Below are 24,344 nucleotides of genomic sequence, written 5' to 3'. Positions count from 1 at the left end.
GGATCACGAAAATGCAAGTACTGGTAGATTCATACGTATATATTTTTTTAACTCTTTACGTGAACACCTCATCTGCTGCTGCACAGATTTAAATTGGCTAATAGGATATGGAGATCGTATTTAATCATTCCTCGGATGTCATTCACAATCGTCCGCGATATTTCCTGCTGCCATGATCACGTATTGTGCGAGGGGAAAAAATTCCATGAATCAGTCCATGGTTCGGAATTCAATTTTACTCGATTTCTCGCCTAGCAAGGCAATTCAGGTCTGAAATATTTCCCTGTGTGTCTTAGTTAAACTCAGATATTGGTATTCATATTAAAAGATTTGATACTTTTTCACAGAATTTATTTTAATGCACTACAACTCGTTTCAACAACTTGCGTCGTTATCAAGAACAAATTTCATTTACATGCAACACTTAGGGGTGTATATACACTTAGGGCAGAGGAGAGGGGAGTGGCTATGCAAGTTGGTGAAACGTACTCGAGTACCTTAAAATAAATTCTGTGGAAAGGTACCAAAAATTTTAATATGGGTAAAAAATATTTCCAAGAAACGAAGCGTGAAATTATAGAGATATTGGCATTTATTCAGCGTTTTAACTCTTGCATACAGTATTTGTGCTTACAGTGGCTGAATATCTACAATTCCCAATAAAAGTATGGCGCTTTTTGTTCATTGATTACAGTTTTTCATGAAACTTGTAGTATTTTTAATATATTTAATTCACAATTTTTTTAAATTTACCCAGGGTGCCAAATTGATATTCAGATTGAGGCCTAGCCAACGAGAAATTCCACTCTGTTTCATTTTTTTCCATTATTTGTTTGATGAACCTTAGTTTCCTTTATTCAGCGACCAAGATAATCTTAACGTCTTTTCTCCATGTTGGTGTACCTCTAAGATATTTTTATTGGCCATTGCTCGCTATCTTCATCTCCGAGTCAAAAGGAGACGAGTATGCGCATGTTGACGTAGAGGAATGAAATCAAGGTTTGTGGAAAATAGGTTTATTAACCAGAATTGAAACGGACCTAATTGGCGAAATTCAAATATACATATAAAACCGTAAACCATGATAAACATTAATTGGCAGCGTTGCTAAGACCGTGAGAGATGTGCTGTTTTATCCTCGGACGATTTATTAAGAATGATCGAGAAGTATGTTTCAATACTTGCACACTCAGTTTTTTTCCAATTAGGTTTTCGTGTATATTAAAAAAAAAAGAAATGGAAATCTCAGCCCTTTGAGGGCAATACTTCCGGTTGAATATGAAAAACGTGACTCAAAAATGGACGTAACGTAGTCTTAATGAATGAATCGAGTATTTGAACGAACCTAAAATGAGATTATCGAATCACACAGATGGTTAAAGCGGCCACGATACTAAATTCAATGCAAACAAATGTGGCATTTTTTCCAACGTATAGGCTTGAAAAAAATTGGGCAAATATCCGTGCGCAGTAGAGGCGATAGGGAAAAATTGACTATTGAACTCGAGAAGTTCGAAGAGGAGAGGTTTTTTTCGGGGCGGGGAAAATGAGGTTCAAGCCTGAGTGGACGGAATGGATACGTCAACACCCACAAATTTATTTGAATTTGCCTGCTATCAAATGTTTACCGACAAAATATCTGGGGAAAATGAATTTACATACATACGTGCGCACCTCTGCTTTCACGTTTAAAAATGAACATTAAACAGGCCTAATCGAAGTGAAAAAATGAAGAGAAAAACTGCGACGTCGAAACCGTACGCAATTGACGGTGACTGTCCATTCATTCATTGTTTGAACACAAAATAAATTATATCTATTCGATAAATAGTGTGAATTTGAAAGTTGCAATCTGTCAAATATGTCTTACCTTAATGATTGTTGAATTAAGGCCTCTATAAATGTCAAAATTTTCAGTAAGTTCGACCTTCTTTTTCTCGATGACAAGAAAAACTAAAGATACCATTAAAAAGTAACTAGAACACTAATTATTATCGGAACACCACTGAACAAATGATGCTAAATAAAAGTTTCAACAAATCTGATATGCTTAAAATTTTTTTCAAACTAACTTCATTAGTAGGAAGTTCCAAGAATTTATTTTTATCTATGTGATTAATACCTCAAATGGGTGGTGTGGTTTGGGTTGCAATGACATTGTTTGGCTAACGGCGGTAAATGAATCAACCACCGATTCTGAATCACGGGCGCCTGTATTTGGCCTAAACGCATGTGCAGGGACAATTTTACTTCCCACTTGCCGCTTCCCCCAATCATAGTTTCTCGTTAATATACCGTGGGGGTGACTTGCACCATTTTACTTTTGTCCCCTGCGCAGTTTTATCATTAGAGTTCCGTTTTGGTTAAAGAAGTGCTATTGGCGACTCGGCCACCAGCTCTTCCCTTTTGCCCTCACGTTACTTTCATCCTCTTATATGCAAACGTGAAATCGTATCGGTTTGGTTGATACCTTTCCCTATTTCTCGGCAGGAGAGACTTTGCCCCGTACCGCTCACCCCCTTCCCGCACACTCATCACCGCCTTGCCCCAGGCGTCGCGAGGGCAAACTGTCCTATTCCATATTAACACGGCTCTGCCCCTCCAAATCTTCCTCCTTACCTCGTGCAACTCTGCTAAATCCCAAAAAGGAAACGCGAAGGAGAGAGAGAGAGGCTTGTGTGAAAGAGCGACTGAGATAGAGAGAGGGAGGAAGAGAGAGAGAGAGGGAGAGAGACAGGGACAGAAACGGGGGAGGGGGTAAGAGAAGGAGAGAGAGGGAGAGGATTGCTGTTTTGCGGATATCGTCTAAATCCTTGGGCATTACCGGTCTCGTGGATTTTGGTCGGATGGCCGCGTTGGGTCTCAGGACATCCATTTGGATCAGTTCGGAGAGTGCCTCTACCCTCGTCCGTCCTCCCATCCATTCCCCTTCTCCCAACTCTTCGGTTCAATCATAAATATTAATAATAGAAGGAGAAAGGCAGAAACAATTTTTTTTCGAAATGAAAGAAGAATGGGCCTAGAAACAGTGGGTGGGGAGTGGCGATGGCGGGTGAGGCGAAAAAAGAATAAAGGGGATAGGCTGGGTTGGGGATAACAAAAAAAATATAAAATCGTCGCCGTATCACAAGGAATGACGACTAAAAAAATAACTGCCCTTGCAAAAGAAAAGCAAAGCTGGGAAATGAATTCGTTAAGAGAATTTGACAGGGGTCAGGAATCCCCTGTTGATCGATAACGTTTTCATTTGTTCAGCGAAAGACAAAGGACTGCTAATTTTTTTGCCGAGTGAGCTATCGAAAAGGGAATAATGGAATGGTGGAATACTTGACTCCCTAGCAACGTTATAAAGTGATAAAATGTGTCTTTTTATTGACTTTTTTATTTTTATTTCACCCCATTGAAGCGATGAAATCGTCCTGAATTCTTTTTTGAATGTGTTCCCGGAAAATTATTCCGGCAATACAGGGTTTATAAATTCGGATTATGGGGAGGCATTACCTCTTTCCTTATGGGATCACCGCGACTACGTGCGACACGGTATGCGGTGGTGTTGCATTTTTAATGCTCTTTTCGATCCAAAAAACCACGGCCTGCGTCTCTCTGATTCCCTTAATACTACGAGATTTCTGTTCCAAGACCCAGAGATGAAATCATCACGGGATTTTCGATTGTAATTGCTACTTCAGAACAAAACCGCCCTCCAAGGTCCAAGGAATTGTTGGTTATCACACGAAATATGGCAGTTGTCTTGCTGAATTTCATATCCATTCACAAAGATAATGGCAATAGAAACGCCGGTGCGGAATGTATGTGCTCAGTAACACAGGGAAAATGTTGAGTCGTAGTATACGCGATGCTCATAAAATTCATGATGCAGATGACACGACTAAGAATCATAAGAATTTCAGCTGGGCACCACTTTTTCTACCTGTGGCATCAGGGATGGAAACCTCAAGTGGAATGACCGAAGCGTAATTAATATTCTTTTCTCCTCCCTTTCACCTCTTAAACAAGCTCCCTCTCCCTCATCCCTTTGCCCATTTACCAAGATCTTGCACCTCCTGCCGTGCATCTTTTTAGTCAATCAAGGGTTGTGCAGATGTAGATAGGAAAGTTCACCTACTCATATTAAAAATTCGATATGGCTTTACAGGTGATGTAGCTGTTCTTCAAACCATTCAGGCATATAATATACATATATTTACTCAACGGAGTGCTCATTTAAATCACACGCATGGAGGCTCGGAAAAGCTCGAATAACTCAGTGATATCATGGGTAAACGAAAACAAGCTGGGAGATTAATGTTACACTGAAACTATTCTAACATTTTGTAATAGTAGGACAGATATTAAAATACGAAAAGAGGTTAGTTATTTCGTCCTCCAATTCATGAAGGGAACTAAACGAAATATTTAAATTATTACATTTTGAAAATTTGTAGGCATTGCAGAAGAGATGGGCAGATATAGCAAAACAATAGAAAGAGCGAATCTGAATGTGTTTTACTATGATATGATGGTAGGATATTTACAGTTTTACAATGAAAGCCCAAAAAATATCGTAGCTTGTTCAATGGACAATTATTAATTCCGAGATTGCCATATTCTCTTCAAATAGCTATTTTTCAGCTTTAATTATAGCATAAATGACAAACATGTATCACAGCATTTGCATATCTACATTTACACGTTACGTTGCGAGTGATCATAAGGGTGTGTAGCAGGGGATGTAAGTTGATCAAGTATTATACTTCTACTTCTTTACTTATAAATAGACATGGCACCCCGCGATACATCAAAAGGGAGTGTGAAAGGAGGAGGGGAGCATCAACCACCCCTCATGTCATATCCATTATAAATACCCATTACGAGTATTATAAGGTTAGTGACTACTCCACTGACTACACAAAGCAGACAAATAAGATAGCCCATTAAAAATGGCGGGCTCACACGAGATGTAGACACTAATTACAAGTTACAACTATTCTACTCATGCAGGACGGACAACTCACATGCACGTTAGCTGTACTATGCGTATTATATACACAAAGCTCCACCGCCTGGTAAAAGGGCGCATGCGTTAGGATGCCAACTATAAAGTGAGTTAAGAGGGAATATAATTTGCAAATTAATTTTAGCTATTTTAATCAGTTTACTCATTCTTTCTCTGTGTTTTCACCTTGAGTTGTTTTCGGGAAAAATAAATTCTTAAATTTCTCCATTTATAATATATCTCTTGTTTTGTGGTGGGTTTCTGTCCCGCTAATGTCATTGGTGGCCTAAATTATATTTTATATGTCGGATATACGTATAACAATATAACTGGTACATTTGCAATAGGTTTCATCTAGCTCTGAGCCTTCGCATATCTTAAGGTTCCCGTTCTAGTTCTTCTTCACTTTATTTTATGAACTACTGAATAATGAAACCCAGAAATTCAAATCACTGCTAAGGCGACTGGTCAAAATTGGAAGTTCATCTGCATTGGAATATCGTAACGTGATTGTGTAACTCACCAATTTGTCGACGGAGTTGCAGAGATTTTCCAATTTCTATTCCAATACTCAATGAAAAAAAATGATATTTTACCCCATGAGAACTTTAAGCGTCCACAAAAAAGAGAACCTGTAATCATAATTTATGCTTAATTCCTTTTTTAAAAGTTCACTCCTCAGTGAGCACATGTTTTAGTATTGGAATATGCGATGACGGAGGGCGGAATGATTTTTGCATGAAATGTTTTAAAATTGAAGAACTCCCTTCTCTATTATTTTTCTCTTGGTTGTATAAGATAATCCGTGGAATAAATCGGAAGAAAAGTTAATACCTTAGTTTAGTACAAAAAGACCTATTAAAAAATTCAAGCATTTACTGAGTTAGACGTTGACTAACTGTCGGAGCACATTTTCATAAATTTTGTTTTATTTCATCAGAAATGGCGAACATTTTTCAGGAATCCTCTATGAATTTTGAAATTTAATTGCTTGAGTTAAAAAAAAATTAATGGACATTTTCTCACTGTGATTATCATAATTGTTCATACTTTCACAATGTTCTTTTTTAAAAAAAATTACTTTTTTGTTCATGGATGCATACCTTTTCTCTACTGTTAAATAACAAAGACGTTTGTGGATTTCAAAGGAAATAATTTAATAGCAATTTTTAACAAAGAATAAAAAAAAATCGGCACGTTTTTTTTCTCCAATTAAAATCTCCGGAACACAAATTACCCGACAATATTTATTCTTCTTTTCAGTAACCTGTTTGCTTTGGCTGCGTCCGTCGTGAACACGCGTACATCTCACCGTTGATAACTAAATTGCCGCTATGAGGTTGATTTTACTGCACCAACACGCCCGCGCTAAGCAATCCTCCCTCACCGTGACAAAAAAGTTGCCCTCGAGGTCCCGAGAGAGTAGAGAGAAATAAATGTATACAATCGTCCGTGACGAAGGTTATCTCCGGAGTTCGGGGTGATAGAGCACGCGCGGACTGAGCGGTGGGATAGGAGGAGTGAATTTTTGTGTGTTTGTCTCGAGCGGATAAGAGCTCAGCTCAGCCGCTGCCGAATCCTTTCCTCCGTCATAAAATAATCTATTTTTAGCCCCTCTACCCCCCTACCTCCCAACGACGTCCTTACTAACCCCTATGACCGGGGGCTTCGTCAAATCTATAAAGTTACCGCGTAAGCGGAGTAGCGAGCTGGAGCAGGCGTGCGGAGAGGGTGGACGGAGTTGTAGGGGAGTTCTGGGAGAGAGAGAGAGATTGGAAAGTTGTACGCTTATTGAGGGTGGGCAGCCGGATGGACGCCTTGTATCCCTCTCTGTGCTCTGGTAGGTTAATCCGGAGGATCGCAAGAAATGAGCGTCTGGGATGTGGGCATCCGAACATAGATACAAATAACAACGTCGACGTTGGAGCTGGAAGGGTCACGGAAGAGGAGATACGTGCAAGTTGAGGGGATTTCGGAGGGAGTGTGGGTTGGAAGTGAGGAGGGTCCGGGGAAGGATAAGTGTGGGTGGGTGGACGAGGAGGGCAGAGGGGTCATTGAGGAGAGGGAGGGAGGGAATGTTGAGGATATGGTTGTCACACCTGGTGCCGTTGAAGTGGCCCACGCTCACGAGTCGGTACACCTGGATCTCTATGCGCTGGTTGCGGTCAGCCAGGAGCAAATACCAGCAGGAACCGGGTCCGACCAATGAGGGGGACTTGATTTGGCCGAACGATTTCCCGGAGCGAGATTGCAGTGCCCTCGAGTCGATGGTCATGTTGCACACTGGGGGGAAAAGAGAAAATGGAAAAGGAAAATTAATGGCTGGAGATAGTGACACAGTCATGGATCCAGAGTTCTAATCTAAATGTTACATGATTTGTGTGATGTGAAAAGCAATGATGAATGCAATTTTTTTAAATTGTATTTCGTGCACGTACTCTTTTGAAAATTGGGGGTACAAGATTGGGCTGAATGGGTTTTTTCATCGTTGCTCTATGAAAAACAGATCAATGGCAAAACCGATCTCAATAAGTGGAAATGTGAATTCGTGTGCAAAAGGGAACTCGAGTGCAAATTCGTACCCAAATGCACTTTTGATGTGCCAAAACAGAAAAATTTTCCGCACATTACAAGTATTTCCTTATTTCCATCCCAGCTGCTCGTAAAATATAAGCTTTAGAATTTACTGTCAAGGGATTAATTTGACCTATGAATGCGTTCTCATAGGTCCCAATGATACAGAACAGTACCGAAAAAGCGATTCATATGTCAATACGAAGTATTGAACTGAGAATCAACTTCGAAAACTGAATTTTTTGTGAGATGACATAATGAAACGATGAATGGGTAAACATTGGGCTTTTTTCTCGGCCTCTTTAACGGTGAGTCCGTGACAAATGTCCTTTGGCCATGAATCGCTCGGAAATTGGCTTTATTTTAGTCTTTAAGCCTATCCTTCGCCTAGTACTGATTTGAGTTTTGAGGATTTTTATTCTGCATAGTAACTGCGGAGTTATGAAATCAATCGTGCTCAAACTTATATGGTGAAGGCATAGTCATTGTGTGATTAGGGTAGCCAAAATACACAAAGCTTATACCAAAATGACTCAGTTCATTCCCGTTCATTTTCGGAATATATCCACGAAAACCCTCGCCACTCTTCGTCCCATGAGGTCAATATATATAACTAAATCGTCGATTGGTTTAACACCATACAAGAGACACAGGGCAAACTTCATCAAATCCAAACAAATCACATGAAAATCGAAGAGTATTGCGTAGCTTGAACTGCTGTATGACTGACGTGGGTTTAGATAGAAATGATTTTCGGAGATGACAAATGTGAAATATTGGATGGACACTGGCTCCCAAAGCCATTCTAAGTTCATGTAATACTATGCTCATTTGATATAATGTGCCTCAACGTAAGTTACTGAAACACTTAATAGAATTTGCAGTGAACTACGATACGGCATACCTTGCGAGCCACCGCGGGGTCGTGTGCGTCGGGGTTCTAATAAATACTTTTAATGAGCATAATACTGTTTAAATCAATCAGGTAGCTAAATAATATTAATTCCAGTCATTAAAGGGAATTATTTAACTCTACCCTTGAATGTTTTCTCCCAACGCAAAGCAATACTTATGACTATTTTAAGTATCTGACGATTGTGAATCATTAGAGAGCAATAACTGCAACACCCTAATGTAAAGATATTAACATATAATTTGAAATCAATAAATACAGAATTATTCAAAATATAGTTTTGTGTCGCTGGAACCTCTGAGGTGTCAACCCAAGATAGTTGATTTCGGAGTTCAAGAATACTCCCGTTGCCCACGTCTTCGGTTAAATGCCTCTGGTAGGCAAAGATCAGGGAGAAATGGGATCTAATGCCAAAATTGAGGTAATGACTAACATAACATAAAATTTTCAATATATACAACGTTCTTGATGGTTCAAAAAAATAACAGAGTGTAAAAGTTTTTTGTGAAGTGCTCACTTTAAGGAACGCCATCCCAAATCATTTTATAGACGAGTGCTAAATCCGCTGATTGTGAGCAACTAAAAGGTAGTGCTTTCACTGAGGATTAAAGGGGATTGGGTGCTAAATTTACAGTCCATAAAAATGTAAATATTTTAATTTATTATTTCCAAAGAGTGCAATAGCATATAAACGTTATTTATGCTGTTATATAAAACAAATCAGAGACTTTATTATACAAATACATATAATGCAAATCAGAGACATGATTAAATATCACTTTCATCATGTTTGAGTAGGAGTAGGAACGTATGAAAAATTATTTTCATATTTTGTTATAAAAAAAGCGGCTTGGACTCCAAACATTTCGTAAAAGGTCATTCCTTTTTATTGTTATTATGTATGTTTTTTGCGATTTTGCAGTACGAATTTGCAGCACAAAAATAGCATTTTTGTGCTTCATTTAACAAAAACCAAATATATTAAAGCTTTCAGTGCCTTGTAACACCCTCTTTCGGTTTACGCCTTTCGGTCAGTTTCATCCAAGATAAGACACCGTTAGCCCTTTCTCGCATCTGAAAACAGTTAATTCTCTCATTTAATCAAAATCCTCTGATCCGTTTTCAAGATAATATTTACAAGAATTGCTCGCTTTATACTTTCAGTTATGTGCAGGACAAACGGCGTTGTAAAATACATAAAAAAGTGTTGCCGCTTGAATCTTTTGTGGGTTATCCCGCTCTTGGGTCACGCTTTATCTTTCAATAGTGATATTTAACGATTTTCATGATAGCTTTTGTACAAGATGGGGCTTATTATAGAGAATGGTTGGTGTGCACTCTTTGACGTCAAACAATTGAATGGTAGTTATGAAATGAAAGCTAATTAATGGAAAAAAATTAAATGTCGTTGCAGAACAAAAATAAGAATTGCCACAGAAGCACTAATTTTTTTGTGTTAAAATTTGACATGACATTATTTTCATAGATATGTGCGTGACGCGAGTATAATTACTTAAAATAATCACGAGGAAATCCATCGTACAGTTGACATGCGGGATATGCTTCGCATTACCCAGACATACGGTACGTGAATATAGAACCAACGACGGATTGCTGTTTTTTTCCATAGAGTTGAAGAGAGGGGGGAAAAAAACGACGATGATTTTGGTGCGCCGAGAGAGCGGAAACGCCGTCATTAATGAGATTTAATAATAAAACAAGCCCTGTCAACATCATTTCCTATTTGCATCGTTTTCCACACGCCTCTATCCACATCAATATCGATTGCCGCGTAAGAGGGAGCCATCGCCTCCCTCAAATCCCGTGTTGTCTGTTAATTGAGACGTATTCGAGTGGAGTGAGTTAGTGAGCAGGGTGGTGGGAGGAAGGAAAAGGGAGTGCCGCACTGGAACAGGCGGAAATGGAGCCAACGTATGGACAGTATCTGACGATTCATTCTCCTTTTTATTCCAGAAATGATGTGCCCCGCTTTATGTTTGTCGTGGGGACGTTCTCTCTACCTCCCCCCCTCCCCCGATCCGCCCACCCCTCTGACACTAATTGCGAAAAAAAGGACGACGCGCGTCCGCATGCTTCCGTTTTTGGCGCCGGGAGTCTCATTCCACTCTCCGTCCTCGAAAGGGAGAGCGTCATCAATGATACATATTGCCTCGAGGTGGCTGAGGAATAAGTGAGGCAACTGCTATCCGCGATCACCATTAAGGATGAGACTGGCATTTTGGGGTTGCGTGTGTGTTTATATATTTGTGTGAGTGTATGTATATATATATATATATATATATATATATATATATATATATAAGGGATAGAAACACATACAAAAGACAAACACAGGAGAAGTGGCGAAGGCGGAATCGAGTAGATGACAGGAGCAAAAATATTTGCTAGTTGTTTTTCGTGTTTGAATGTGTGTGTATATATAAGTATATATATATATATATATATATATATATATATATATATATATATATATGCACAAACGTATGGTTATATTACTCTGGGTCGCGGTAGTCCGGGGGTAGAACGTTGGACAACTGACCCGAAGAGCCCGGGTTCGATTTCCGGGCCAGGCTCTGGGCACCCTCAGTTTCACCCAAGCTATGAGATTTTCTGGGTACTGGTACTGAGAAAGGAACTTGCCCCCAGACCTTGATGTGTGAGCCTCTACCATCACCCATCAAACCGACTTTCGGGTTGATTAATGTCTTCATAGTTTATATATTACTATACTGCCGTATCAGAAGAATAGTGTTGCCTGTGATACAATTATGATATGTTATGACTGATGATTACGCGATTTGTTTTATTGCATATGTAAACGAATACCAACGAGGATCCGAAATCACCTTACGGATTGCGCGAAGTGGTATTGTTTTGTGCGCAAATTGTTAATTCAAGTACTTCGTTTCATTCCTGCATGGCCTACCATCTGCATTAAATTCTTCGTCCATTTAGAACGTACCCTGATGACGCTGGCAAAAATATTCATTCTTTTGTCATTGTATTCAGTTAGTAATGTATCTCTGCCTCCATAATTGTTCTTCATCCATAATTCTATTCAAGCACGCAAGGAGTACTTGCAGCATTTCTCTCATCAATCAATTATTATTACGTCTCATGACATTTTCTAAAATTGGAATTTCCATTCTTACATTGCTCTAATAAGATTTCCCCTCCTTAACCAAATTTCTGCTTTTTACAATACTTCTGGGCCTTCTCTGTTTTCCCTGTTGTCCAGTATTTGCCGAAATAAGTAAGTCTATCTCATTCATCAAGGCAATCATATTCAGCCAATACAATATTTAACCACTTAAGAATTTATTTGTCAGGTCAAAGTTCGTCCAGTTTATTGAATCTATCCTGATCTGGCCTATCCTGGATTTCAATCCACTCCTGCGACTGTCGCACGAATGTCCCTCGGATTTAAATGGTAACACGGAGCATGGAACAGACTGCTCAGGATAATTTTGGTTTGTGTAATTTTTCAGTACCATCATGCAGCTTTCTGGATATCTATTTTTGTGGTAAGCAGTAGGATGTTGATCTCTCATGTAGTTAAGTTCCTGTTTCATGGCGGCATTGGGAACAGCGCAAGTCGAAGTCCACCTCATCAAACTATAGTAAATATACTGACAGTAGGTATTCTTGATGCTGACATGATTTTAAATAAGTTAGCAAAGAGCTTCATTATTTATTTATTTTTATATTTATCATACTTTTTATCACCACGCTAGTTCTGATAATCATTTGGGACGCATTAAAAATGTTCATTTGCAAAGGATTTACTCACGTAAATCTGAAGTTCTTAATTGAATTTTTATATGAAAACAAAATAATTAAAATAAAAGGCAATATATAAGCGGAAACTATAAAGCATTACCATTAGAATCAAACATAAAAAATTGGCTCTCTGTCATTTATTTTGTAACTCACAAATTGAGAATGCAATTATTTTTTGGACCGGTTTTGGCCCTACCGTGCGTCTCAATTCTGTAATTTAGATCTAGTGTCGCTGCGGTCACTAAAAAAGAAACCATGAATGAACATTTTATAATTTCAGATGCTAATTTTTCGAAAGTAGAAATATTTTTCTTTCTCTCCCTCAGGGAATGATGAATTATTTATAGGTATTTCTTTCATGGACATACATTTTGAAACAGTTTATCAGTAAAAAAATGGCCAAATGTATAGGACCTTTGAGCCTTGCTTTCCTCCCTCTAATTGATTATCAGTTTAATTTAATGTGAAATTTAGCTAATTAAATTTTAATTTATTTAATTAACCCATTCAATGAATCATTAAATTAGCTTACGGCGTAATTAAGCTATGGATGTTATCTCTAATTCGTCTGAGGTGAAAGCGATTTGTTAGCTTACGAGAATTTACTAGGAAATCCTCGTATAAAGAGAAATATGGAGGTTTTCTCATTCATTTTTTTCTTTCTGTGCCAAGATATAATCAGAATTCTACGCATGATTATTTCAATATGACATATTTAAGTAATAATTCTGTAAAGTTTTGAAATAATTAAAATGTAAAATATGAATGTAAATAATATACCTAGGAAATTTATAAATTCAGCGTTATAACATATGCACAATCCGATCTTGTCTTCTTCTTCATACATTGAAAACATGAGAAAATAGAAGCATTATGATTTTTGAAGCTCTACGCTGTCTGAAATTACGCAAATAGATGTGGTAACATTGGGCCACCTGCGGCTTTGTATAATAACATGTAAATGTAGTTTATTTATCAAGCAATTGGAGTTCAAAGTTGAACTACAAAGAGATAGAAGTAGAACACAATCTAGAACTGTAAGAGGTAATCCATGCATGGATTATTTTATTACCGTGTTCATACTCTTAGATAGATACCCCCGTATGCACGAAAATTTTAACTCTCCCTTCAGGGAATTTAATGGGAATAATTTCACAAGCACGTAACTATCTGTATCTCTATAACTAAAGAAAAGTGATTCTACACGTTTGTTACTCCACACTTAACGAGGTACTCCGAGGGATTGAGTAATTTGCATGATTAGTACCACGTCTGGATTACGCCAATAAAGGATGAAATAAAATCCAGACAAAATTTCCCGATTCATAACAATAAAGCAGGCAAATCAAATGCTGATATGAGGGGTAGAAAATTTGGAAATGGAAATCAGTAACAGAATACCTAAAGACTGTGGTGGGACATTAAACATTTAGTATGATCGCGAATCACTCAATTTTGAAAACTGAAGGAATTAGGGTACTGATATAGGTTTGAAATGTTCCAACCCTGTTAGTGGCGAAGAATCTTTCTCGTATGTTAATCTAGGGATTGTGGGTTAAAATCCCTCCTAAGTAACTTCTCTTTTCCTAGGGCTCATTGCTACGATTATTTACCGTTTATAATCCAATGCAAGCGGTCTAAATTGGTTTTTATTTGAAGTTTTTTTTAAATTGGAGTTAAACAAATAAAATAAAAGGTGAAGATATCGACATTAGGCGTCATGAAACAAGTGCACACATAAACAAAGGAGTTCTTAAGGATTTTTCATTACCGGGTTACTAAATCTTGTTGATGACCACGTAGTTCGTGTGTCCAACGTGTAGATAAGAGAGACTGCCTAGCAAAGAAGTATAAGCCGGTTTGAGGGTAGGGGATGGATATGTAGTCTCGTGATAAAAAATTAAATAAGGGAATATTCTATTTTCGAAGTAGGAAAGAGGATTTCCAAATAGGTCTTCAAAAAGGTAAACTGGAACTAGTGGAAGAATGTTGCTATTTAGACGGAAATATAGTCAACTCTGGCAGAAGTAAGAAAGATATACGAGACCTCTTACTTCTGCCATCTCCCTCGCATAAACAGAACAATATTGGAAAAGGTTTTGCATCTAAAGATACTACTAATAAAGGAAATTATCATTATTCTATACAAAGTAGGAGTTGTCCAAAGCATGCATGTGTACGGTTTATTTTACTCGAATCTAATGTGTAGTAGAAGCAGCGGAGGAAATGTTGTAAGGAAGGGGAATGTTGTGCGAACTAACAATTATAAATATTTTAATGGATAAACAGAGTAAATCTCAGAGCAAATCAAGAATGGGTGAGGAGAAAGTAATTAACTTTAAACTAATTAATGAACAACATGGCTTAATCCTGGAGAACAATAGTTAACTGAAGACAATAGCTAAAGTAAATCTAGACAGAAGAAGTTATATAGTAGTATTATGGAAAAATTGAAAGAGGTAGGTGATTGAAGTCTGCGTTAAAAGCTATAAGCTACTCAAAGGAATGGAAGATTACAGGGTACTTTGGTGAGTTTTCAAAAAATAATCTATTAATGAACAAAATATGGAAATAATGAAGGAGGTACACTTGTGAATGCTGTTTGCTTCTGCCTTAATCTAAATTAACAGTCAAAGTAACAGTGTATCTAAACATAAATTTAAATATTCTTATGTGTTAAGCATAAAAATAAAATTTAACTAAATTTACAGTAAATATTTGCATTAGATAGTAGAGATTCCCTTTTATACTATACATTTTATAATATGTGATTATATTTTCTACAGCTTTTCCTGTGAAAATAGATTACTTGGCATTCTGTGTGGAAATTTGATAACTCGGTCGGAGCTAGTGCTTAGTAGCTACATTCACAGGGACACGTCTACGTCTTACTCTGAAAGTACACACGGGGGAATGTGTCAGAGGGCAGAGAAACCATTAGAAATGTAAAAAGCATCCAAATAATTTACCGGGGTTACTTATAGTTTAAATATATCAGTAATATCATTCACCTAAAATTGATAAACGACGGCCAGAAAAGTTCACAAGGCATGTTCTACATTTATAGCGAGAAAAAATTAATTATTCAGCTTAAAAATCGTTTTGAGGAGCCATAAAAGGGTGGTTACAGAAAGTCCTATCATCGGCACATGTAAATCTTTGAAATAACTTTTCACTTGGGAAATTTTTAATATATATTTTTTCCTACTCCTTTGTAAATACATTTCCATTACCTTTGAGCTTTTGAATCACTCTGAATGATTTTAATCCGAATGATGAGAATTTCTCTTCTTTCGGTGGACGTTTAATCGCAAGTGAAGCGGAAAAATTGCGTTAAATCGTTACGCCACCGTTTCACGCCATTGTATTAAGCGTGCACTCAGGAAATAAAATGTTTTCAGCGCGCTATTGAATTGCTACATTGTTTTGAAAGGAAAACGGCTCTGGTATTGCCATTATTGAATATCATTTGGCTCTGAAGTTGAGAGTAACAATAATTCGTTTACAAGCGGGTATTGGAACAATCGGAACAATTTCAACCAAGAGGATCGCGCCGAATCGATAAATCAGGCTGATGAAAATCGCTTGCATGCCCTACAGGAAAATATAGGCATTTTTAGGAATAAGATACGGACATACGTTATTTTTTAAACATCAGTTACCCATTTTCTCCTTTAAAAGATCAGTTTTGTCATTTTTCCACCCTAATTACTTGACGTCAGCTACGAATACACTGATGATGGCGAGTGCCATTACAAAAATTATTTTGTTAAAAGATGCTCTAATTATCTCAGATTATAATGAAAATCACTATGCCTATCCAACCAACCAAATGTGTAATTTTTGGCACTTTTTCCGGCGGTCATCCTTTTTAAAGTAATTTTATTAGTTTATGATTCAGGTTATCGTTAATAAAAACTGAATGAATAATGAAAATGGATCTCTCATTTAATATTAGAGATTTGGTAACCGGATTCATTCAAGTAATAGGATGGCTCATAATTATGCAAATTGTAGAGTACGAGAAATAGATGCTTAATTATATTTAATTAGGACGTAATTAATTTGAAGGGCATAGAAGTGGCAATTATGACAAATGAGTGTTTCACAGCCAGTATGTCCGAGTAGTTGTAATTATAGTAAATCTGAAATCAGAAGCGAAAAAGCATGATTAAAGAAATGAGTTGGACGAGAATGTGCACCTTTCTCATTATCGTCAGTGTCTAAATTGGGTGGGCTGCAAGGAAGGGGAGTGCACAGACTATGGAGAAAAAATTGCCATATTCTTTATTTTCTCCGGCGGATCAAGATAAAGGGATGCCTGAAGAAGATGCATTGTTAATTAGGAAAAGTGTCGGAAAAATTTATTTCTAAAAGTAGACATAAGCGAAACAAAGATATTGTGAAAAGGAAATTGCCAATTATGGATTAATGAATCCTATTTTAGGCAAAATCGTCCCTTTTTGTTTTCTTGCTAATATGTAGAAACTGCATAAGTATCAAAAACGTATCTGTTAATGAATGCATTCGAAAAGGTGCAAAATCATGCATTGTATAAATATTGAAAAACTATTAGACCCAGAAAGAACAAACTATTTTGACAAATTCTACTAGAATCATTATTTATGCATAGTTGGAAGTGACCTTGACTTGATCATGACACAAATTATTCAAGAGTTTATTATTGGATAATGCAAAAGCAGTAAATTTCGCCTTTATAATTAGTTTAATACTTGATAGTAGAGCTAACTTGTTACTAAAAATAAGTGTTTCAACAAGGCAGTAAGATAAGTTTGAGAGTAATAAGGTACACCATACTGTCCACACATTCAAGGGATATCAGTTACTTCATTTCTAACTTGTAGTGTTCTCCGTAGCTTCTATGATTCTATGAAGTATGAATTTCTTTATTTTGCACCTTAATTTTTTGTAACTTCCCTCCGTTTTACACTAAAGAAATGCATAATATAATTAACAATACTCTACAAATGGCCAAACAAATATGTGGTTATAATTCAGAGAATAATCGATATAGTTAGTGTTGTGAAATTCAATTGTTAAAATTAATCAAGGGGTACTTTCAAGCAAATTGACTGCGCCTTGGATTGATTAGGTTTAGGTTATTTGTTGAATACTACCTCTAATTATACCAATATTGCGAAAATCTTAGTTTAATACTTGTGGAAAAATTATTTTGTTCACTAGAGTGCTCGTTAACACTTGAATTTGAAACACTCCCGGCCAAACCTCTTAAATAGATTTCCAGCGACTGGTAAGGATTCACATTCTGTGCGTGCGGCCTACAGCCTTAAGGAGGATTTTGTGAGCGTGATAAGTTTGATCCGAGATTTTTCACTGATTCACATATTAAGATGCATGACATGGATGTTATACATGCCCTGAAATGTGATAACGTGGGCATAAGTTGAAATAAGCGAAATAGTTTCCCGCATTCTTTTCCTCGCTACGCAGTTGGTTTTCTCTTTTCTTCCCATTTTGACGTCATTTGGAGAAACAATCGGAGGATTTCATGTATATCAAAATCGAGGGTCTTTTCCACTTAGGTGGTACATAGATCATTACGAATTTCTCTGATGAGCTGAGCCAATATAAAAGAGAGATATTTTTTTGTCTTCGATATAACAAAACCCTGGCAACGACAAAGCAGTCAAGAAAAGGTATCTATTGACAAAGAGATGGAGAAGTGAAGGACAAACGCATTGAACTTCGGCGTGTAACAGAGAGCAGAAGTTGATGTGGTAGCAGAGATAGAGTGTAGAGAAAAGAGAAATAGGTAGGGATCGAATGAGAAAGTGAGAAGATTAGAAGAAGGGAGAAAAAGCGGACCTATTCTTCCCGAGAAAGTCACCGGATGGAGTGGCTGTGGGGTGGCAGGGGAACAGCAAGGCGTTGAAGAAGTGTGGGTAAGAGAGAGCTCCTAATAAGGGTGCGGGGATGGCGTGGGGGTTTGCTTTTGTTGAGAGGGGAAAAACGGAGCCTGCGAGAAAGAGAGGGTTCGTGGAGTGAGAGGGATGGCCAGAGAGTGGGGATGGGAAAAGAGAGACATGGTTGGAGAGAGAGAGAGAAACAAGGAGCGGGAAAAGGAAGCACCATCCAGAATGAAAGAGAGGAAAAAAAAGAATGGAGGAGAGAAAACAAGAAATCCCATCGGACACATTAGCTCACCCAAGCCCCCCTCCCCCATCCTCACCCTTCTTCCAACTTCGTCCCCGGGGAGCTGAAAAGGGAAGGTGGGATGAAGGAAAGGTGTTGGGGGAGGGTGAACTGGAAAAGAGAGATAGAGAGGAAGGAGGAAGAGGGATCGTGGGTAATTATGGGCAGGTGTCCGAGGCCATCTCCACCTGAACACCTCCCCCATGGCCTCGTTTTTATCACCTCTTCCCTCTTTTTCTTCCTTTCCTGCCTTCCCGGCTTTTCCCCGAGTCCGGATCACCCTTACCGGTACGTCGCAGCAGTTCCTCCTCCCTCCCTTTTCCTCACCTTCCCCATTCAACGAACCCACCCGCGCACAAAAACACCCGTCTCCTCCTCTGCTCCAAATCCCGCCAGCAACGCATACCTCCTGCCGATACTTTTCCCACACTTTCACATCTCACGATACTTTGTTCGGAAAATTCCGCATCTCAACCAATCCAAGCCCAGTGTCTGATCAAACGCACCCTGCGCACCGCCGGACTACAGTAACCGGGTGAACGGTGTTGAGTTTCCTGGTTCTCCATTTTATTCGTCAACTACGCCCGCTTTTCCTCTTCTACCTCTACCTCTCCCTCACTATATGCCCATAAATGTACCTCGTCGCCCACCTTCAACTTCTAATTGTTCCATTCTACTCATATTTCGCGCCTATGAGCCTTGGAAATTACCCATATAATATTTCACCTTGGGCCTGAGAAAAATCCATGTTTTAGGACACAAATATAAATATTTCTATACTTTTTGCATATCCTTCGGTGTCGAAAATTTGATTTTTTTCGGATTTCCATTTAATTCAAGTTAATTATTTCACTTTAATTTCACGAAGCACAGCAAAAGTGAAAATGTGTACTATATAGGTTGTAATTCTGTTCTTTTAATGTATTTCTTCATTATTATAATTCTTTTAAATTTCGAATTCTATAAACGATGTAACATTTTATTAGTATCATGATATCTGAGGTTAGGCATATATGGCAAATATTTTTCTTAAATATTAAATTTTTATCGCAGATCAAAGACTCAACGTAATTTTAATCGAGAACCATCTAGAATTTGGAACTTTTTGCAAATACGGGTAATTTTTTCACTTAACCGTGGTATACTTTGCTATTTATATATGCTTGGCGAAGTATTAATCTCACAAATTGGCCAATACAGGTGAAGGAGATGTATCTCGGTCCTAAAAAATCTCCTGTTGTTAAATCAGTCATTCATGGTAATTTAGTCCTCTAATATTCCGTTCGACTTGGAATTGTCACTCATATCATCGAGGCAGAATTCTTTCGGCAACCGCAGATAGTTCATGTTCAAATGCACAAATGGCAACTACACTATTGGTATTATTTTCACTAAATTGTTTCATTCTTAAATAATTTTGCGCCTGAGGTTTTCTAAGAACAAAACTCACGCAAAATTCTTTCGTGTTTCGAAAGTTTCGGAACACTTGGAGGTATCCCTTTTATCTTTGACGTCTTTATTTGATCTACCCGATACTCAAAGCTTTAGCCGATGAATCGACCGAGATAGGTTCCGTCCAAATTAGCTCCCTAAAGGACGCTCTTCGAAAAAATTTAGCATTACATGGTTCCAATAGATTTTCTCATTAACGAAACAATATACTCGGTGGCAAACCATGAGGAATGAGCCATAGTCCTCCGAGTGATCTTGTAGGCCAAGGGTGAAATTGAATGTTGCCAGAAGGTTAAAACGAAGAAGCGTCGTTAGCACATGATCGATGCCAATCGAGTGCACTCTCGAGTCGATTAGTAATTATGGCAAGAGTTTTGGTGCCGCCGAGAACACTTGAGTGAAACCGGATTGGAGTACGATTAGTTGTTATGAATTGGCTATCGGAAGCCCTGGGGAGGTGAGATACATGGGTTTACATTAACCAGATTAGCCCTCTTAATTGTTCGACGGATATAATATCTTTGCTCACCTTTTACATCTTTCAATCTCCGTCTGAAAATTGTGGTATTTTACCCCCTTGACCTTTTTTTGATGGGATACCCCGAAAGTATTCTTGATACCACTGAAAACTCTCGTCTTCTACGAAAAAATTCTTCCATTCCAAAATCCAGTCAATGGTAACAATTGATTAGTTGCTATTAATGATTGAAAAACTTGTATTAATTGTTAATTCACTTAAATGAGTTAGCAAAATTAGTAGACCGTAATATATATTTCTCACAAAAAGTTTACTTTAACATATTATAAATAACATTGATTAACTTTAAAAGTTACAGTCGTATTTATTTTCATAGACGATACTAAGATGAAAAGAGATAATTTCGCTAAAAAGTATTAGCAAGTACTAGTAAGTAATAGTGCGTTTTCTCAGATTTCTGTGTCCCAACCTTTTAATATCCATATTAAATACCTCGCAACATTCATTGATCAGTGATCTGTACCTTTAAGGTGTTTCTAATTCATATGATGTGTAAGCTTGTGATGTAGTGAATACAATACTACCGATGTACAAAAATCACGTTATTGTACCTCTAGTGAAATTACCCCACATTAATACGTGAAATTCCCCTGATTCATAGATATTGATGTAAATAAGCAGAAAGCTAGGAATTCATAATTACAGACGAGAGAAAGAGTAATATACATTATTTTTCTTTACTTGCAGAATCTTTATCCATTGCCATTCTATTTAATTCACAAAATTTGGATAACAAAATTTTTATCCTCTTTTCAAGGATATCCCTATCACCATTAAATGTAATATCATTTTTTTTCAATTCAGCGTGATTGCAGAGAAGGTGAAAAAAAACTATTCATTCTGGATAAAATAGTGGTAAAAAATTAAAAGGTGACAAGTCCCACTGTGACTCTCAAAGTACGTAGGGTCACAACTGTAGAGTTATTTCGCAAACCATTCCATGAAGATCCTTCCAGAAACTATTTAAACGCACTTAGCGCACTCTCTGACTATCATAAACCATAACACAAGCAGCTATGACTGCTGTCATATCCACTCTATCAGGGTTCATATATATTTGTTTTAATAATTTCTACAAATGTTCTTTTTCATTTGTGCTCCATGTGTGCGTCAATAGTGAATTTAATACGTACTAATGAGTTGTCGCTGCCCTACGTGCAAGAGTGTATAAGCAATAGTGACTAACTATTCACACGCTGACATTCTTGTGGCGGGCATCATGTTCCTTTCTTTTTTTGCGCCGATTTCTGCGTTTTCCTGCCTGTTATACATGAAGGAGTTTGATTCACAGAGAAAAATCCTTTTCTGCACCTTTGAAAAATTCTCAACGTTTGGTGTTGCGACTCGATTTTGGAAAGCAATTTGTATATACTGTACCTTTTAATGTCTTGATTAAAATGAATTAATGCTGATGACCCGAGCCTTGTGTTTCACTGGTCTACAAGTCATATTCGTGTTTATCACGTGCGATCGATTTTCTGGTCAACACTAAGTTGGCCCTTAGTTAACATTTTTTAAGTTGATTAAATGACCCCTTCTTCATTTCACGGAAGTTGTGAAGGACCGTGCAATTATGCTTTGTCATAAAAATTGTAAATTTGATTATCATTAATATTTAATCCGTTGTTTCAAATAAAAAATGAATTATGTTCAAAAACCTTTTCGGAGTAACGAACTGGTTATTTTCAAGACAACAGAATAGAATCTCCTTGAAAGGGTGATCCATGGCGTTAATGCTCTCTAAGGCTTTATAAAATGGTTATCTAAACTATTAACCTTATTATTGATGTCACCAATTAGTCTGGAATACTCTACTGTATGCAGCAAGAACGGGAGATATAGCAAACAATGAGGTTTTTCCAAACGGTTTCACAATTTACAGAAGGGACAGACCAAATAGGTTGGGTGGGGGAGTATTCATTGCAGTAAAGTCACATCTTAGTAGCCAACGATATGAATGCGACGTAGATGACATAGAAAGCGTTTGGTGCAACATTAAGGACTACAACGGCAGAAGCCTATTCGTGTGTTCATTTTATAGACCCCCAGATTCTAACACAGATGTCCTACACAAGCTCGACGAACAAATATCCACTATCAGCAGCAGACAAAGCAACAGTATTACTATAATCGCTGGTGACACAAATATACCGTCAATTGACTGGGACAACTACTGCGTAGGAAAATCTGCCAAAAACAGAGATTCATGCCAAGAACTCCTTCATATATTCACAAAACACTCCTTAGAACAAATAGTTAAATCACCAACACGGGTCCAAAGCATACTAGACATCTTTGCGACTTCTATGCCCGAAATCATTACTAACATTGAAATAATAGACGGAATCAGTGACCATAAGGCTATTCTTGTGGAGTTAAAAACTAAGTTCGTCAAAATAAACAAAGAAAAGCGTAAAATATACCTATACAACAAGGCAAATTTTAACGGACTAAGAGAATATTTAAAGATAAAATTACCGGAATACAAGACAAAAACACTGACAACAAATACAGAGAACACTTGGAATTATTTCTTAAATATTTTACGCGAAGGAATGAAGACGTACATCCCGTCCAAACTCAAATGCGACAGTAAGGAACCTAGATGGTACAACGGGAAAGTCAGATCGGCATTAACAAGGCAAAGAAAGCTACAGTCAAATTTCAAAAAGAGTTTAAAAAGTGACGATATAATTTATGTGAATACAACCAAACAGCTACTAAAAGAATGCCGTAGTAAGACGAAAAGTATTATGCGCACAGCACTACACTCTTTTAAATCTAAAATGCTAAGCGAATATCTTGAGGAAAATCCAAAGTCATTCTGGTCCTATGTTAGGTAAATACAGGGTAAACGTCCCACTGTTCACTCTTTGAAGACGGAAAATGGAGAAATCATTACAGATAGCGTGAAAAAGGCAAATATTTTAAACCATTTTTTCCAGAGCGTCTACAACAAAAACACAAAAGCACCAAACGATCCTCCACACCCACCCGGGGAACACATGAGCGATCTTACACTGACCAAGCAGGGAATAGTACATCTGCTCCGTAGTATCAAAGCACACAAGGCACCTGGTCCGGAAGAAATACCTGCTAAAATATTAAAGGAATTAGCTGACGACATTGCCCCATTTTTACACATTGTTTTTCTAAAATCGATAGAAGAAGGCTCAGTGCCTCGCGACTGGAAGCTAGCCCATATAACTCCCATCTATAAAGGCGGCGATAGGGATAAACCAACCAATTACCGACCCATTTCTTTAACATCGATCTCTTGTAAAATATTGGAACACATTATTGTCACTAACATTATGAAATTTCTTGATAGTAGGAAAATACTAATCCACAACCAGCACGGATTTAGGAAAAGCAGATCTTGCGAAACACAACTTGGTCTCTTCATTCACGATATACTTAGATCGGGAGAAAACAACACACAAGTCGATGCAGTATTCCTGGATTTCAAAAAAGCCTTCGACAAAGTCCCACACAATAAATTGTTACATAAACTTAAATACTATGGGATCAATGAGAAAATAATTAATTGGATTGGAGACTTCTTGTCAAACCGCAAACAAATAGTAGTCATAGATGGGTTGTGCTCAACGGAGAGAGATGTAACTTCGGGCGTCCCCCAGGGAAGTGTAATAGGGCCTCTTCTGTTCTTAATATACATAAATGACTTAAGCACACACGTTAGTAGCAATCTAAGGTTATTTGCTGACGACACGGTGATATACAGGGAAATAAGGAGCCAACTAGATCGCGAGCTACTCTCTAGAGACTTAGACAATATCTCGGAATGGTGCAATAAATGGGGATTAACACTTAATATAGATAAATGTGCAGTTTTGAAATTTTGGAATAAAGGAAGCGAGGAACAGGATATAAAC

At 37.6% G+C, this 24,344-nt stretch overlaps 1 protein-coding gene across 2 annotated transcripts in view; it reads right to left on the bottom strand.

Moving 5' to 3' along the window:
- LOC139700024 (uncharacterized) overlaps window positions 1-24,344 on the bottom strand; it is a 569,652-nt gene that overhangs the window by 158,767 nt on the left and 386,541 nt on the right. For both annotated transcript variants that reach the window (XM_071598462.1, XM_071598463.1), the window contains one exon: window positions 7,096-7,279. In XM_071598462.1, the coding sequence (XP_071454563.1) occupies window positions 7,096-7,279 (184 nt within the window). The remainder of the gene's footprint in view (window positions 1-7,095; window positions 7,280-24,344) is intronic.

This window comes from Hetaerina americana, unplaced genomic scaffold, assembly GCF_022747635.1.
Source record: "Hetaerina americana unplaced genomic scaffold, ioHetAmer1.1.p SCAF_10, whole genome shotgun sequence".
Lineage (NCBI taxonomy): Eukaryota > Metazoa > Arthropoda > Insecta > Odonata > Calopterygidae > Hetaerina > Hetaerina americana.
This window is presented reverse-complemented; position numbering and strand designations above follow the sequence as displayed.